The 16,632-nt window shown below is 47.4% G+C and overlaps 1 protein-coding gene across 2 annotated transcripts in view; it reads right to left on the reverse strand.

The window, feature by feature from the left end:
* LOC148521401 (DNA topoisomerase I, mitochondrial-like) overlaps positions 1-16,632 on the reverse strand; it is a 136,071-nt gene that overhangs the window by 81,370 nt on the left and 38,069 nt on the right. Inside the window, exons 4-7 of one of the 2 annotated variants that reach the window (XM_088475217.1) lie at positions 15,291-15,346; positions 12,851-12,928; positions 5,716-5,802; positions 5,262-5,328 (exon numbers count right to left, since the gene is read on the reverse strand). In XM_088475217.1, coding sequence (XP_088331343.1) covers positions 5,262-5,328; positions 5,716-5,802; positions 12,851-12,928; positions 15,291-15,346 — 288 coding nt within the window. The remainder of the gene's footprint in view (positions 1-5,261; positions 5,329-5,715; positions 5,803-12,850; positions 12,929-15,290; positions 15,347-16,632) is intronic. The other variant, XM_088475218.1, reaches the window with a different exon arrangement.

Consider the following 16,632-nt stretch of genomic DNA (forward strand, 5'->3'; position numbering starts at 1 on the left):
CTCAGATTCCATAGGGGACACTGGAGACTTCATGACAGTGGGGTATAGACGTGTGCTAAGTGGGAGCTGGCACTTTAAATTTTAAAAATGTGACTAGCTCCTCCCCCTCTATACCTCCCTCCAAACTCAGTCTTGGGAAACTGTGCCCAAGGGGAGCAGGAAAAAACAAACAGAAGAGGAGTAGGTGAAACGATTACACAATAATCACAACATGGAAGTGTAGAATGATTGGAATAACTGTAAAACAAAGAAAACCTTAAAACAGTCATAACAGATAATGACAACCATGGCAGGAAGAAACAGCGCAGGGTGGGCGTCCAGTGTCCACTATGGAATCGGAGAAAGGGACTTATCGGTAAAGTACCAAAATCCTGTTTTCTCCTTCATCCACTAGGGGACAATGGAGACTTCATGACAGTGAGGACGTCCCAGAGCTCCCATCACAGACGCGAGAGCACAGAGAACCCTGCAAAACAGCACGGCCATACTGCACTGCAGAGGCTGCAAACGTGGCAAATTTGTAAAAAATAAAAAGTATGCCGGCCCGACCAAGGTGGCCGTTCGGCACAGTAACTCCATGGAAACCCCACGAGCAGCCGCCCACGAGGCACTCACTGAGCGAGTGGAGTGCGCTGTAAGAGAGATCGGAGGCTCCCTTGAGGAACATGCCTGACTGATAGTCAGACGAATCCAATGTGCAAGCATCTGCTTGGAGCCTGGCAAACCAGGACGGGCAGCGTCATACAAGACAAACCGAGCATTCGTCTTACGTATAGCTGCAGTTCTATCCACATAGATCCGAAGAGCTCGAACAACATCTTGAAGCCGGTGAATCTTGAGGAAGAAGCGTTACAACAAGAGGTTGTTTGATATGGAAAGCAAAAAGCACTTTGGGAAGGAAATCCATTCTCGTACGGAGTTCCACCCTATGCGAGTGAAAAATGGAGGACTGCAGGATAGAGCTCCAAGTTCCGACACCCGTCTGGCTGAGGCCAGCACAAGAAGTACCACCTTCCATGAAAGGTATTTTAGCTCCACAGCCTCCAGAGGTTTGAACCAAGAAGACTGTAAAAAGAAAAGGACCAGAGCCAGATCCAATGGAGCCGTAGGAGGAACAAAGAAGCTAAACAGACAACCCCCACTGTAAAGAGGTCTGAACCTCCGGAATTAAGGCCAGCTTCTTCTGGAAAAATACAGACAGAGCCGAAATTTGAACTCTGAGGGAACCCAGACATAGACCGGCTGAGAAACCTGCTTGCAGAAATAGTAGGAGCTTGGCCAGTTTGAAAACTATAGGAGACGACCCCCGCCGTTCACACCATGAAACGTAAGCTTTCCAAATACGGTGGTAGTGTTTTGAAGTAACTTCTTTCCGAGCTCCAAGCATAGTAGGGACTACCCTGGATAGGATCCCTTTCCGACGTAGGATGGCCCTTTCAACAACCACGCCGTCAAATGTAGCCACTTTAAGTCTGGATAGACTAAAGGACCCTGTAATAAAAGATAGTCTCTCAGACGTAGGAGCCATGGATCGTCGATCAGTAGATGACGTAGGTTGGAATACCAAGCTCTGCGAGGCAAATCCGGAGCCACTAAGAGAACCTTGTACCTCTCCCTTTTGATGCGTTGTAGAATCCGAGGGAGAAGGGGAAAAGGTGGGAACAGATAGATAAATTGGAACCTCCAAGGTGTTGACAGTGTGTCCACTGCCATTGCCTCGGGTCTCTCATTCGAGAGCAGTGCAGAGGTAGTTGATTATTTTGTCTGGACTCCATGAGGTCGACTTGTGTCAGACCCCACCGGTGGACAAGTTGTTGAAACACCTGAGGATGGAGCACCCATTCCCCTGGGTGTACATCCTGTCGGCTGAGGTAATGCCGCCCCATCGATTTATGTACATCACTGCAGTGGCGTTGTCCAACTGACTTCTGACTGCTCGGCCCCGCAACAGGTGACGTGCTAGCTGAAGAGCGTAGAACACTGCACGTAATTCCAAGATATTTATCGGCAGACTCGCTTCCTGTGAGGTCCAGTGGCCTTGGAAGTGGTGTTCCTGAATCACAGCCCCCCATCCTCTCAGACTGGCGTCCGTGGTAAGGATAGTCCAATTCCACACTCCAAATCTCTTGCCCTCCAATACGTGTGCCAAGTTCAGCCACCAGAGAAGGGAAATCAGAGTTCTGGGACATAATCTCACGCGTTGGTGAATGAAAACATGGGATCCTGTCTGTAAGGAAATCGCCTCGAAAGCCGCCACCATCTTTTCCAGAAGTCGAATGCAGACATGTACTGATACCGGACGATGTCGAAGAACGGTCCTTACCATCTCCTGAATGGAGTCTGCCTTTTCCTGAGGAAGGAAAACCCGCTGACAGTGTATCCAGGATCATTCCCAGAAACCGGAGTCCATCAGTTGCAGATGAGAGTTGGGGAAATTCAAGATCCACCCGTGACTTACGAGAAGTTTGTGAGTCACAGCGATGTTCAACAATAATTGTTCTCTGGAGTGAGCCTTCAGCAGGAGATCATCCAGGTAGGGATAATCGTGATCCCTTGTTGCCGAAGGAGACCCATCATCACTGCCATGACCTTCGTGAATACCCTGGGGGCTGATGACAAGCCGAAGGGTAAGGACTGGAACTGAAAATGGGAGTTCCGAATGGTGGACCTCAGAAACGGCTGATGAGGTGGCCAGATAGGCATGTGAAGGTAGGCGTCCTTGATATCTAGAGATACCATGAATGCGGCTTCCTCCAGTCCTGCAATAACCGACTGAAGGGACTCCTATCTTGAACTTTAATATCCTCAAGTAGGGATTGAGATCCTTCAAGTTCAGAATAGGTCTGACCGAGCCGTCCGGCTTCGGAACCACAAACAAACTGGAGTAGAAACCCTGCCTGGTCTGACACTTGGGAACATGAATCAAAACCCGCGCGGATAGGAGTTTGTCTATCGCCTCTTGTAATACGACACCCGTCGTAGGAAACTGACAAAACGGTGGTGAAAAACCGAGAGAGGAGGCTGAAACTGAAAATCGAGCTTGTATCCATGGGCGAGGAGGTCTCGAACCCAAGCGTCCGTACAAGATTTCATCCACACTTCTCTGAAGTCCCGAAGACGTGCTCCCACTCTGAGGTCCCCCAGGTGAGAGGGAAGCCGTCATGCACTAGGTTGTCAGTGAACTTAACCTCCTGTTGAGTAGATGTTGTTGCGGTTCTGCCACGTCCTCTGGAACCACAGGACGTTGTAGGTCCTCCTCTGAAACAACCCCGGGAACGTCCCGGGGCACGAAAGGACCGAAACGAGGGTCCCGAGTAAGATCTTCTAGGAGGCGGAGCCGTAGACTGAAGAGAAGTAGATTTACCCCCAAGTAGCCTGAGAAATCCTTTATCTAGTTCCGCTCCAAATAAGACCTTTCCCGGGAAGGGAAGAGCTTCCACAGCTTTCTTTGATTCTGCATCCGCCTGCCATTGTTTAAGCCAAAGCGCTCTGTGCGCTGAAACCGCCAGAGCTGAAGTTCTGGAGGCAAGATTGCAAACGTCTTTGGACGCCTCTCCAAGGCAAGCCGCAGCTTCACCTATATGCTCTGCTAAAGGAATAAGTTCCTCTACCGGTAGATGGTCTCTCATCCAGTCAGCCAATTGTCTTGCCCAAAGCTCAATAGCTTTGTTAGTCCAGTAGCTTACAATCGCAGGATGCAGAGTCACACCTGCAGCTGTATACAAGGACTTGAGAGTATTCTCTAATCTCCGGTCCGATGTCTCCTTCAAAGACGTGGCTACAGGAACTAGTAGCGTAGTCTTCTTAGACAGACGCGAGACCGAAGCATCGACCGTAGAAGGAGTCTCACAAGATTTTTTGCTACCTGCAAGAAAAGGATAAAAAGATAAAAGCCGGGACATCTGAAATTTTTTATTCGGCTGTTCCCAAGCTGAAATCAGAAGAGAATCCAGTTCTGAAATTGGAAAAGTATCAGCTTGTCTTTGTTTCTTTAAAAAGAAAGACTGCCATGCAGGACCCTTGTCCTCTTCCTTAATTTCTGCAATCCACCAGGTATTGCAGATAAACGCTTCTATCTCTTCGGACACAGGCTCAGGCTCCTCCTGGAGCTCTTCAGGTGAATCTGGAGCATATTCGTCCTCTTCTAAAGCTGGCATATCCTCCTCCTCCGACTGGAGGATTGAGGGTAACTGTCTTTTTTTTTTTTTTTTTTAGAGACCTGAGGACAGGGTCCAGTTGCTATGGCACGGGAAGATAACAAGTAACCACTGAAAATGAAAGTAGTTACTTTCTGCCTTTACTACTCTCCTGACTAGCCTAAACCCCACTGTTCACTTACAGCAGGGATGGGGGAACCTCAGGTTCCCGGAATTATTTGGTCTGGCCCTCAGAGCATTTTTCTGCTAGCCTCATCTGGCTAGCAGGGTGCCTAGAATGGCACCCTGCAGCCAGAATCTATGCAACAATGCCGCCTGACATCGCACAGGCCCGCAAATAATTATATATCAAAATGGCCCTCAGCAGAAAAAAAGGTTCCCCACCCATGACTTACAGGCTTAGGTCAGGCTATCAGTCTTCATGCAGCAGCTTTTCCCATTGCAGCAGTCAGTGTCCTCCGTGTAATGGCCACCAGCACGCTTCAGAGAAGCGCTGTGGCCGCTGGGGGGAAGGAGCAGGAGGAAGGGGCTAGGTCCCTCACCCGCCCCCCACTGCTATGGCGCTTAACTTGAAGATGGAAGCGCGCTGTGAGGTAGCCAGGGAAATGCATAGTTGCCTCCGCTGCCGGCTTGACTAGTGGGGGACCTTGATGCGCGCAGCGGCATGCGGAACCCCCTTTTTAGAGACAGTGGTCGGTGACCCCAGGCGAACTGCGAGTAGTTGCGAGTGGGTACACCCGGCAGCTCCAATGATGCATACCAGCAGTGGCAGCCGCTGCCTGTCCTCTCCTCATTTGTAATCTTCATTACTTCAGCGCAGCAGCGCTATTAATAAAACTAAAAACAAATCCCTTAGGAGAAGTGTAAAACACTACCAGCTCCCCTTGGGCACAAACTAAGACTGAGCTTGGAGGGGGGTACAGAGGGGGAGGAGCTAGTCACATTTTTTAAATTTAAAGTGCCAGCTCCCACTTAGCACACGTCTATACCCCACTGTCATGAAGTCTCTAGTGTCCCCTAGTGGATGAAGGAGAAATAGTATTGTTATACAGGCTACGGAAACATAAACATGGAATAAGAGACAGAAGCGAAATGTCCACATACCCCTTGTGGCTTGGCCGGGTTCTCCTCTTTGAGGTCGGTAGCAATGACTGGACAGGACGATACTGGCCTAGACATCAAAGAACAGGTGTTCATAACAATGCATAATTGGAAGAGGGGTCAAATCTAGACAGACATCTAGCATCTGACAATGACACACTCAAAGCTAAGACAAGACATGTATAAAGGATTTTCTCCAATTAATCCGTCTGCAAGTAATGAGATCATTTTAACCTTTCAATGTGCGTGCACAAGGCAAGTCTTTAGTTGAGTCTTTAAATGTATAATGACACCTTGCATGACTTTTTAAGTGAAGTCTGTGATAGCTAAATATCGCTCATGCAATACAGAGCATGCATATATAGGACTCCACTAATTGTATCATCACCAATGCAATTTTCTCAAAGATAAGAATTTAGTTATTTATAACCCAACCCCCAGTTGCACATGTACGCACCGACCGCTGGCCTCCTCACTGGGACAGTCCGATTTATCGCCCAACACATTGCTGTTCTCATCCAAACTGGGGACAGTTGCTGGTAATCTGGAACGACATCTTAAATATTCACATATATTACTGCATACATGGTAGGGTATGCGTTCGGCATCCCAGCGGTCTGGATGATGACGCATCTATTACCGGCCCTGAAATCCCGGCACTAATCAGTAGCCAGGCGTCCGCATTCCGACCGCTGGGATACTGAAGGCAAGTATCGGGGGGTTAGGTTTAGGCACTAGGGGGAGGGTTAGGTACCGGGAAGGGGGCGGTTAGGTTCAGACACTGGGGGCGGGGAGGGGGGGGGGGGGGGAAGAGGTTAGGATTAGGCACCAAAGAGGGGGGGGGGTTAGGGTAAGGAGAGGGGAAGGGTTAGTATACCGACCAACAAGATTCCGGCGTCAGGATTCTAACAGCCGGGATCCCAAGAGCCGGCATCTCATATCTACCCACGGGAGAATGGGAAACCGCATGCGAGCATGTTTGGATCTAAAACAAAAACTATTACAAGTAGAGAAGGGTTTTGGAGGAAATTGGCGATGATGAGAGATGGGGTAAGTGGGTATGAAGAGCTGGCCATTTACAAGTCACTATATACAGAGATGTAACGCAGAACATCCTAACGTAGCTACTGCTTATCCACTCTCCTCCAAAACCCTTATCTACTCCCATCACCAATATCTTGTATGCATCATAAATTGCCATATTGTGAATTGTTAGGGCCTAATGCTTTATTACAAGTTCTATATATTCTTAAATGCTTAGAAAAGCACGATTTACAAAACGACACCATGTGTAATTTGCTGCATATAATACACAGTATGTGGCGAGGTCCGTGGCTCTGGATGTTCTACAATTCAAGACTATTTTCTGATTCAGTGGAACATGCAAAGACCTTATAAGATCTCTGTAACAGACCCCTTACATATCATGTATCCGTCTCCTCCCTTCTGGCCTTTTTAAGGTAAGTATTGTATTATTTTGTGGGATTTTTTGTATGTGTGCGCGCGAGGGGGGGGGGGGGTGATTGGGCACCACAGGGGCCTTACTGCTGGGGGCATCATATAGGGCACTACTGGGGGCATTACAGGGGCCTTACTACTGGGGGCATTACAGGGGCCTTACTACTGGGGGCATTACAGGGGGCCTTACTACTGGGGGCATTACAGGGGGCCTTACTACTGGGGGCATCATATGGGGGCACTACAGGGTGCATCATAGGGGCATTACAGGGGCCTTACTACTTTGGGCATCATATGGGGTAATAGAGGGGCCGTTACTACTGGGGGCACTTCAAGGGGCATTATTTTTAGGGGCATTATTACCAGGGGGCATTATTACTACTGGGGGCACTGCTTAAGGCACCATTACAGTGGGCATTGCATAAGGGGCACCATTACAGTGGGCATTTAGTGCAAGATGGGACCCAAATTGTCAGGTAGGACCCAATTTTTTAAAGTGGAGGGTCCCTGGGACCCACATATTTTGTCACTCACCGCGATCACTGCTCACCATAAAATCTCTTCCTTGGAGTCCATCTGGGGGATGCCATTACCTCTGGGTTATGTTTAGTGAGCTGTGGAAATGGGCATTAATTAAGACTGGCTCCCACTCCCTATATAACCCCTCCCCTTCCACCAGAACGTCAGTCTATGTTTAACAAAGCTGGAGAAAGACCCACGGAAGAACTGAGAAAACCAGAAAACCAACAGGTAACTAGTATGAAACCAAACAAGGGAGGGTTCCCAGCATCCCCCAGATGGACCCCAAGGAAGAGATTTTACGGTGAGTAAAAAAAGTATTTCCTTTTTCATCCATCTGGTGGATGCCACTACCACTGGGATCTACCAAAGCAAGCCAATTTAAGAGAGAGGGGTAGGGCGGGGGGGGGGGGGAGCGTCAGAACCTGCTGCTCGAGGAATTTTGCAGAAAGGACAAAAAAGACGAGACACGCGGAACTCTTCAGGTTTAAACTTGTGTCGTTCACACCAAGAAATATCTAATCTTCCATACCAGATGATAAATCTGGGAAGTGACTCTTTATCATGATTTTTACAGCAGATTCTGAAAACCCTTCGGCCCTCAAGATGTTGGATTCAAGAACCATGCCGTCAAAGCCAAGTGAGGTAAATCGGGGTGACTGTATGGACCCCGAAGTAACAGATCTGGACACAGAGGCGTCTGACAACATGTTCCGAAGAACTGCGTACCAATGACGGCACGGCCAGTCTGGAGCCACCAGAATGACCGGCCATGCCACTGATCGAATGCGCTGAAGTACCCTTGGTAACATTACTAGAGGAGAAAAGATGTATCCCAGCTGGAACACCCAAGGTGCTACCATGGCATCCACCAGGGACGCCTGAGGATCCCGGGATCTAGGTCTGGAGACCCCCATCTGGAAACTAATTCCGCAAAAAAACTTCCTGGTGTAATTCCTATTCCTGGATGCACACTGTGGCGACTTAAGAAGTCTGTCTCAAAGATGTCCACCCCTGGAATGTAAACTGCCGAAATAGCTGGAACCCAACTTTCTGCCCAATGAAGGATGTGAAAAACCTCCCTCATTGCTCGCCAGCTGTGTGTGCCATCCTGCTTGTTTATATAAGCAACTGCCGTGGCATTGTCTGATTGGATTCACACTGGTAGGCCCCTTAGATGGGACTGAGCCTGAAGCAATGCATACCGAATCACCCTTAATTCCAGTATATTGATGGAAAGAGAAGCTTCTTGGATGGAGCAAAGACCCGGTAGGTGCCTGTCTAGAACCACCGCCCCCCAGCCTGTTAGACTGGCATCTGTGGTGATAATGATCCAATCTATTACTGACAACTGGCAACCCCTGTTCTGATTTGCATCCTGCAGCCACCATAGGAGTGTCTGACTGTCTGCAGAGATAACAAAACATCTGCCTGTTTAATCGAGGGTCTGATTTTACCCATCGATAAAGCAATTGCTTTTGTAGTGGTCGGGCATGGAATCTGTTGAAAGGAACGGCTTCGAACTAAGCCACCATTTTTCCCAGTAACTGCATAGCCCTGAGGACGGAGATATGAGGCATCTGTAAACGTATTCTTATTCTGGATTGAAGATCCTGAATCTTCGTCTGCTGAAGAAACCCTGACACTGAGTGTCAAAGATGACCAAAAAATACCATCCTCTGAGATGGAATTAAATTTGATTTGGGAAAATTGATGATCCAGCTGAATCTCTGGAGCATGCCTATATTAATCTGAAGATGTTGTTGCAATAGGGCTATTAAAAGTGCCCTTGGCAACAAATCATCCAGATAAGCCAACACACTGACCCCCCCCCCCCCCACTCCTTGAGTAGGGAGATCATGTATGCCACAACCTTTGTAAAGACTCGGCGTAACGGACAAACCGAATGGCAGGGCCTGGAACTGAAAATGCCGTTGCCCAACTGCAAACCGCATGTTGATGACCCCTCTATATAGTAATTTGTTCCATGGAGGCCAGAAATTCTCCATCCCACATGGAATAAATGACTGACCTTACGGACTCCATCTTGAATTTTTCCAAATGGAGATAAGGATTTAACCCTCTGGAGGTTGAGAATGGGACGAAACGACCCGTCTGTTTTGTCTACCAAGAAAAGACTACTGTAAAACCCCAGGCCTTGCTGTGGTAATGGAACCGGAATAATTACTTTGGATCGGAGAGCGCCACTAAAATTGCCTGTATGAGAGCTGCTTTTCTGCAACCATCTGCAGGGAGAGGAGTGGAAAAGAATCTTTCTGGAACAGGACCCTCCAAATCTAAAATGTAATCCCTGGTTACCAGTCCACTTATCCAAAAATCTGGGTTGGATTGAATCCAAGTTTCCAGGAATCTGAGTAAGCGGCCTCCCACCAGAGGTCGGGTCCCAGTACCGTGACAGTCGTGTGGATTGACCTGCTGACTTCGCAGCAAGGTGACGGGTGACACCACACCCCCTAAAGACACCTCTATGGGGACCCCTAAGCATACCGCGGAAGGCCTGAAAGCTTCCCCTGCCTTGGGTCCGAAAGGGAACGAAACCTAGGAGATTTTGGTTTTGGCGTTGATACAGGAAGGTAAGGACTTTTGCCTCCTGTAACCAGAGAAATAATTTAATGAATTCTGGACCAAACCAGAGAACCTCTTTCAAAAGGCAGTGCCGTCTAAAGCATGCTTGGACTCTGTTAGCCTTCCATGATTTAAGCCAGAGAAAATCAGGCAGAAATGGCCAAAGCAGAAATACGAGACTGTACCTGAATAGTGTCTATTAACCTATATAGGTCAGAGCCTCCGACATTTGATCAGCTGAAGAACTAGCTTCAGACAAATCCTCTGATTGAAACCAATCATCTGGGCCATCCTGGAATTGATCGCCTTTATCACCCAGGCGCTGACCAGATCAGGCCGCAGCGAGATTCCTGACAGTGAATATAGACTTAAGTACAGCCTCATTCTTCCTATCCATAGGATCCTTAGGTGTTAGACTGTGTCGTGGGGATAACAGTATTCCTGACCAACCTAGTGGGTGGAATTTCCCAAAGCTTGGAATCCTCTTCCGAAAAAGGATAAACATAAACATACTTAAAATTTCTTCGGAATATGAAATTTGGAATCAGGTTTTAACCAGGCTTCTTTTAATATTTCTCCACAATGTGAAAACTCAGAAGAAACATGTATCTGTTTTCCCAAACGTTTAAAGAAACAAACTGAACTTGTCACTGGAATAGCTGTTTCCTGTAGATGCAAAGTCTCCCGGACCGTATCTACCAGCATAGACACCCCTGAATCAGAATGGGTGTCATCCTCCCATTTTGAGGAGTCTTCCCAGTCATAATCCAATTCCCCTTCTTCCTGAGAAGAGGAGGCTGAAGCCTCATCTCCAGGAAAATCCACTGAGGACAGGCCTGAACGTCTCCTAGTGATTGTGGCCCCTGCTGACATTACCATTTTAATTAGGGGTGTTGCCATCTCAGCGAGACAACGTCCCATATCCTGGGCCCATCTGGGTTCTACCAAGGGATCAGACAAACTAGGAGTTTGAGCACAGGGTAACATTTTACCTGAGAGTGACGTAATTCACCTATGGCCTCAGCCATAGACCTGGCCCAATGAGGCATCACCGACTGTTCACCTGAACTTCCCGGTTATGAATTTCTCTGTGAACAACCAGCACAGAGCGACACTGGGCCTGCAAAACCTTTTGGCAACTTTTCATCACATTTTGTACAAGTATACACAGTGACTGATTCCTGTTTTTTGGAACTCTTGTCTGGCTTCTCCATACCTTGAAAGACAACTCTAACCAATACAGATAGCTACCTAAATTCCTCTGGAAAAAGTGTAGCACTGTTTGAAAAGAAAAAAAAAAAAAAAAAAACACAGGGGGGGGGGGGGTTCTGCGTGGTGGGGGTTTACCCGGGAACAACCGCCACTGCTTCTGAAATGACAGCACAAGTGAGAGGGCTTAATAAGACTCTAAATGACCTATCTGTTTAAATGCATAAAAATAAGAACCGGACTCCTGGAATTCCACATTCATTTGCACAAGAATCGAAGGCAAACAAAGTATCTTCAGTACAAAACAATGTATGTTGCTGCTTAAATTCCTAAAGAAATAGTGCAGTAAAGTTGCTTCCACAAATATAACAATGATATAAGACCACCATACATCAACTACCAAAAGAAATAATCCTAGTTGAACTGCTTATCTGATAAGAGACAGTCATCCTCCTGTATTTTGCAGTGAGTCACTGGGTACACACAAAGATTTTCTGTCTAATCATCCAACTAGTTGATTGGTTGGAATGAAAATCTGGTAACGTATGAAAGCAAAAGACAATCAGCAATTTGATCCCAAACGACGGAAAATGGACAAAAACTGTTTGTTAATTGTTTCATCTAAACAATTTGTTCAAACTTGCCTGAACGACCATTTTCATCTGTTTTCTGGCATTTAGGAGCAAATTGCTGATCATCAGTTACTCCCATACATTACCAGATTTTCATTCCAACCAATCAACTAGTTGGATGGCTGGACAGAAAATCTGTGTGTGTGTACCCAGCTTTAGATATGGGAATCCAGCAGCGCTCAAACACACGCCAAAATAGTGTTTGGGGCGTGGACTATGAAGCCCCGTGTGCCTGCTGTCACTTAACTAGCATGGGGGTGTGACTGGCACGCCATCGGCTTCCTGCTTCATTCGGGATGTCTGACGTCATCATAGGCTTTCCCTAGCGCGCCATCGTCTCCCTCCGGAGCTCCACAGCACTTGTGTACAGCGGCTTAGTGATGACATCATCGGCACCATGTCATGGGAGCGTGACGATCGAGCCGCCCTCTCCCAAAAAGCCAGCAGCATTCTCTTGTTCTGTAATCTCTCTCAGTCCAGTGGACCTCGGGGGACTGGCGCCGCACTGCCACGTGAGTAGTAACATGCCCGGACAGTCTTCTAAAGCAGCGTGCCGGGAAACAGTAATACATTTTCCCATGTAAAGACCTTGTTGCTGTATCAAGCTTACCTTTTGTGTCTGGTATGGAGAGAGTAGTTTGGTGACTCTCCCAAAGGCAGTCTATAGAGTGGGATACAGGGTTCACACAAACCCTCTACTCCTACCTAACTCCCACTCTGCTAGTGCCCGTCGCCTGTTGCCAGGGACTAAGGACCCAAACCAAAAAAGGAAAATATAGAAATGAAACCCAACTAAAAAAGCTAGGACCTATCCAGGGCCTTACTCTAAGGCACTAAAAACAGACTGAGGTTCTAGTGGAAGGGGAGGGGTTATATAGGGGTGGGAGCCAAGTTTAATTACTTAGTGCCCAATTCCACAGCTCACTATACATAACCGAGGTAATGGCATCCCCCAGATGGATGAAAAGAAAAGGAAGATGGATGCTTCCACTTTAAATTGGGAAACAGAATGAAAAATGCAATTTAAAGATCACTAAATTTTACAGAACAGCAGGATAAAGAATGATTATATGTATATATTAAAGTAGTCTACTTTCACATATACCACTTATAATAGATACAAGCTCTCAACATTTGCAATGAAAGTAAGTTATCACGCAAGACACTAGCACAGATACATGTACATACATGCTTTCTTCTGGGTCTTTGCAACTGATGTTTTGCTCCCCCATGTTATTACCAGGTTCTCCAAAATCCTGTGAGGCACTAGGGAGGAAAGTTGCATAGAATGTAGAATTTACCGACCATAGAAAAAAAAAAAAAAAAAAAAAAACCAGGAGCAAATTATAGATCAAAAATACCTTTAAAGAAGACCCGTCGGGTTGGAAATTAAAAACAGAATTTTTAAAATGTTTCTACCGCCTCCCGAAGGCATTCCATAGATGTACAACTGTCTGGCGTTACTCCCTACTGATTACGGTTGGGCTGGTTATGGCAGCTATGTGCAGCAGCTATCACTGACACCATCGGGAATGGCTACACAGCCCGAATTTCCCCCACTGATGGCATAGTGACATTAGCGTAACTAATACACAGCAAGCTCGGTGCCAATGACTCCACGGTCATAAAGAGGTTAAATGGGTGTGAGAGGTAATCACGCAGCGCTTCACTCAGAGGGGTTAATACTTTCCCGTCAGTGTGGTCATAATGACCAACTGTCTGTGATAGCGGCTCCCTATGAGAACATTCGCCTATTCTTCATCATACAGAGCAGCCAACCAGATTGCTAGTTAGGAGGCCCCGCCTTCCTCAACACCAATAATAGACAACCTGATACACTTCAGAGGCCACAGTAGGCAGCCCTCTAACCTTCAAAAAAGGCCACACACATCCCTTAATCTCAGTGATAACTTAAAACATATGTAATCAAAGACCGACACCTTCCTGTAAGAACATAGCGGCATTTTACACAAGTGTTACACGCTATTACAAACACCTGACACTAAGGCCCGTATTCAATTTGGAGCGAAAAGCCATTTTCGCGTGTTTTTGTCGAAAAACTTTTCGCCGATGACGTAATTTTCGCCTGTTCTGATTTGACTTCGTATTCAATTTGGAAGACATTTCACCTAAGCGGAAAGTCAATGCAATGTAATAGGCGAAAGAGTTTCACCTATGAATAGCAGTCGGATAAAAAAGTGCAGAATTGGGGTTTTGGGGTGCAACGTTACGGGAACCCCCTGCAGCCTTCAGACAGTCCCCCAGTTTACCTAACTGTCAAAAATTTTTTTTTTTAAAAGACTTAACACCCAAAACAAAATATTTGAATTTGGCGGTGAAAAAGAAATGTTGGGGGACAAAGTTAAAAACTAGTGAACTTGACTCTGGGGGGGTCCCCAAGTATGCCCCAGGTGTTTTTTTTTCCATTGCAGGGGCTTGAGGCAGGTGGATTATTCACGATTTTTTGAACCTCACTTTAGCAACTTTAAAATATGCTGACCCCCATTTTCATGTACCCCAAATTTGCTGGGATAAGTTATTTTCTGCAAAAAAACCTCCAGAATACTATTCTGCACCACGTACACAAAAAAGCTTTTTAGCAGCTATTGAGCCTTCAGCAAGCCAAATATGGGGGTACCATAGCTAACCCCCATATCAGAGCATCTTTTGGGGGGTGTCAGGCTGATTTCCCCAAATCTGACAGGACTTTCCGCTTGTTTAAGTTTTGTCGGGTCCCGTTATCGCTTACTTTCAAATTGAATACGGGGTAAAGCGGGCACGCACGTGATACTATTCCGCTTGCAAAACACGTGATGTAGGCAAAAAGTCCGGGAGGCGAAAAAGTATCGCGGCTCAGCTCAAATTGAATACGGGCCTAAACAGGGAATGAGCAGGTGCAGGCTCGCAGGGCCATGTTTCCCATGCACTACACTTAGCCCAGCTACCGTCTCATCACTACTGGTAACGGCGCCATTGTCTACTAATAGTATCTGATCTCCAGGGAAACGTGTAGTGTGTTACACAGTGCCAGGAAGCTGCACAATGACGCAATTAATGGCCAGGTGACCAGTGAAATCACAGGTTGCTGGCAAGACGATTAGGAGCCTATTCATCTAGGGGGGGGTCCGCGTGTTTTATGTAACGGACACATTCAAAATTTCAGTTCAATATTTTTGGAGCTTGACAAGGAGAGCTTACGTCAGTCAGATGGTGTTGTCCTGCTGAGCCCTACAACCCTCACACTGGAAGAAGATCCGGAGTGTAAGAAGGGATCCATTCAGAGCGCTCTACTTCCCCTGGCCCTGCTGGGTGCATGCGCGAAATAAGTGCATGCCTGCGCAGTAACACTGCCCCCTGCAGCGTACACTGCTGCCGTTACCAAGTGTGGGCATTAGGGGGCGCAGGACAGCTGCTCATAGTTTTACATGGGGCCAGTGGATGTTAATGAATAGGACCCTTAGTGACATCACAGTACTATTAGGACGAATAGGGAAATCACAGGGGTATTTCATGGTGGGCGAGTGATTGTGTCTTTGAATGTACTGTCTGGAAATGCTGGTCACCTGCACAGGCCTGTAAGAGGCCAAAACCTGCTGTGGACAAGGCATTAAGGGAAGATTGATCTTACCACGTCAACGCCACATGGTCCTTTAGCAGCTTCTCTGTGGAGGTGGAATTTTTAACCTTTAATGAGAAAAATGGAACATACTAAACGCAGGTTATCACCCATCTAATCCATGCTCCTCCGCCCCGTCACCCATCTAACCCATGCTCCTCCGCCCCGTCACCCATCTAACCCATGCTCCTCCGCCCCGTCACCCATCTAACCCATGCTCCTCCGCCCCGTCACACATCTAACCCATGCTCCTCCGCCCCGTCACCCATCTAACCCATGCTCCTCCGCCCCGTCACCCATCTAACCCATGCTCCTCCGCCCCGTCACCCATCTAACCCATGCTCCTCCGCCCCGTCACCCATCTAACCCATGCTCCTCCGCCCCGTCACCCATCTAACCCATGCTCCTCCGCCCCGTCACCCATCTAACCCATGCTCCTCCGCCCCGTCACCCATCTAACCCATGCTCCATCTCCCCATCAGAGCTGCTCACTCTGGATGAATGCACCCATTCAGGGATCAGTACTGGGAGGTGCACACACACACACACACACACACACACACACACACACACCGGCATAGGGTGACAAACTAGGAACAGAATATTTGCAGACTGCGCATGCGATGTATCATGTGTGAGGCCGAATCCCTCTAGCTGTAACATAGCCGCCTCTAGATGGCAAGAGGGCAGCTACCTTGCAAACTCACAGAAAAGAAAATCAGTGTCGTGTAGAAAGACTTCTACGTTCATCTGAAGCATGCGTACGGAGATAGGACGCCTGTTTCTGGCATGGTGCTGGTGTAAGTGGCGCTACTGAGGACGGTAGCTTCAGTTGTTAAAACAGCTGCCAGTGCGACCGTGCGAATATAGCCGTACAGATGCTTGCATTAGCATAAGGTAGTGGAATCTGGCTACTGTGGCCGTACCCGCCGGCTGGCGCTTTACATCCAACTTGTGCAAGTCGCTCTGTGCAACCTGTACACAGCCATTTCTAGCTCATTGTCTGTGTTCTCCTATTCCATTGGATCGGGAGATCAAACATCTCAATTTTTAAGCAGCGCATAAGATGCGACCTTTCGATCCGACCATTGCAGGAGTGTGTGAAGCCGTTTAATCGGCTAAACGCTCCTGCATACAAACTATGCTATTATCAGGCTGATTAGCCGATATCAGGTGATCTGGCCGATAATTGCATAGGCGTGCGTAAGAGTGAAAATTACTGTTCCAGGGATTGGTCCATCAAACCAAGCTGATCCAATATGATGACCTCAGCATGCACAAAGAATACCTTGGTCAATATTTTTATTATTTTAATTAGCTGTTGGAAGGGGTCAATCCGATTCCATTCGATGTA

Source organism: Taudactylus pleione, unplaced genomic scaffold, assembly GCF_031769625.1.
Source record: "Taudactylus pleione unplaced genomic scaffold, aTauple2 ptg000168l, whole genome shotgun sequence".
Taxonomy (NCBI): Eukaryota; Metazoa; Chordata; class Amphibia; order Anura; family Myobatrachidae; genus Taudactylus; species Taudactylus pleione.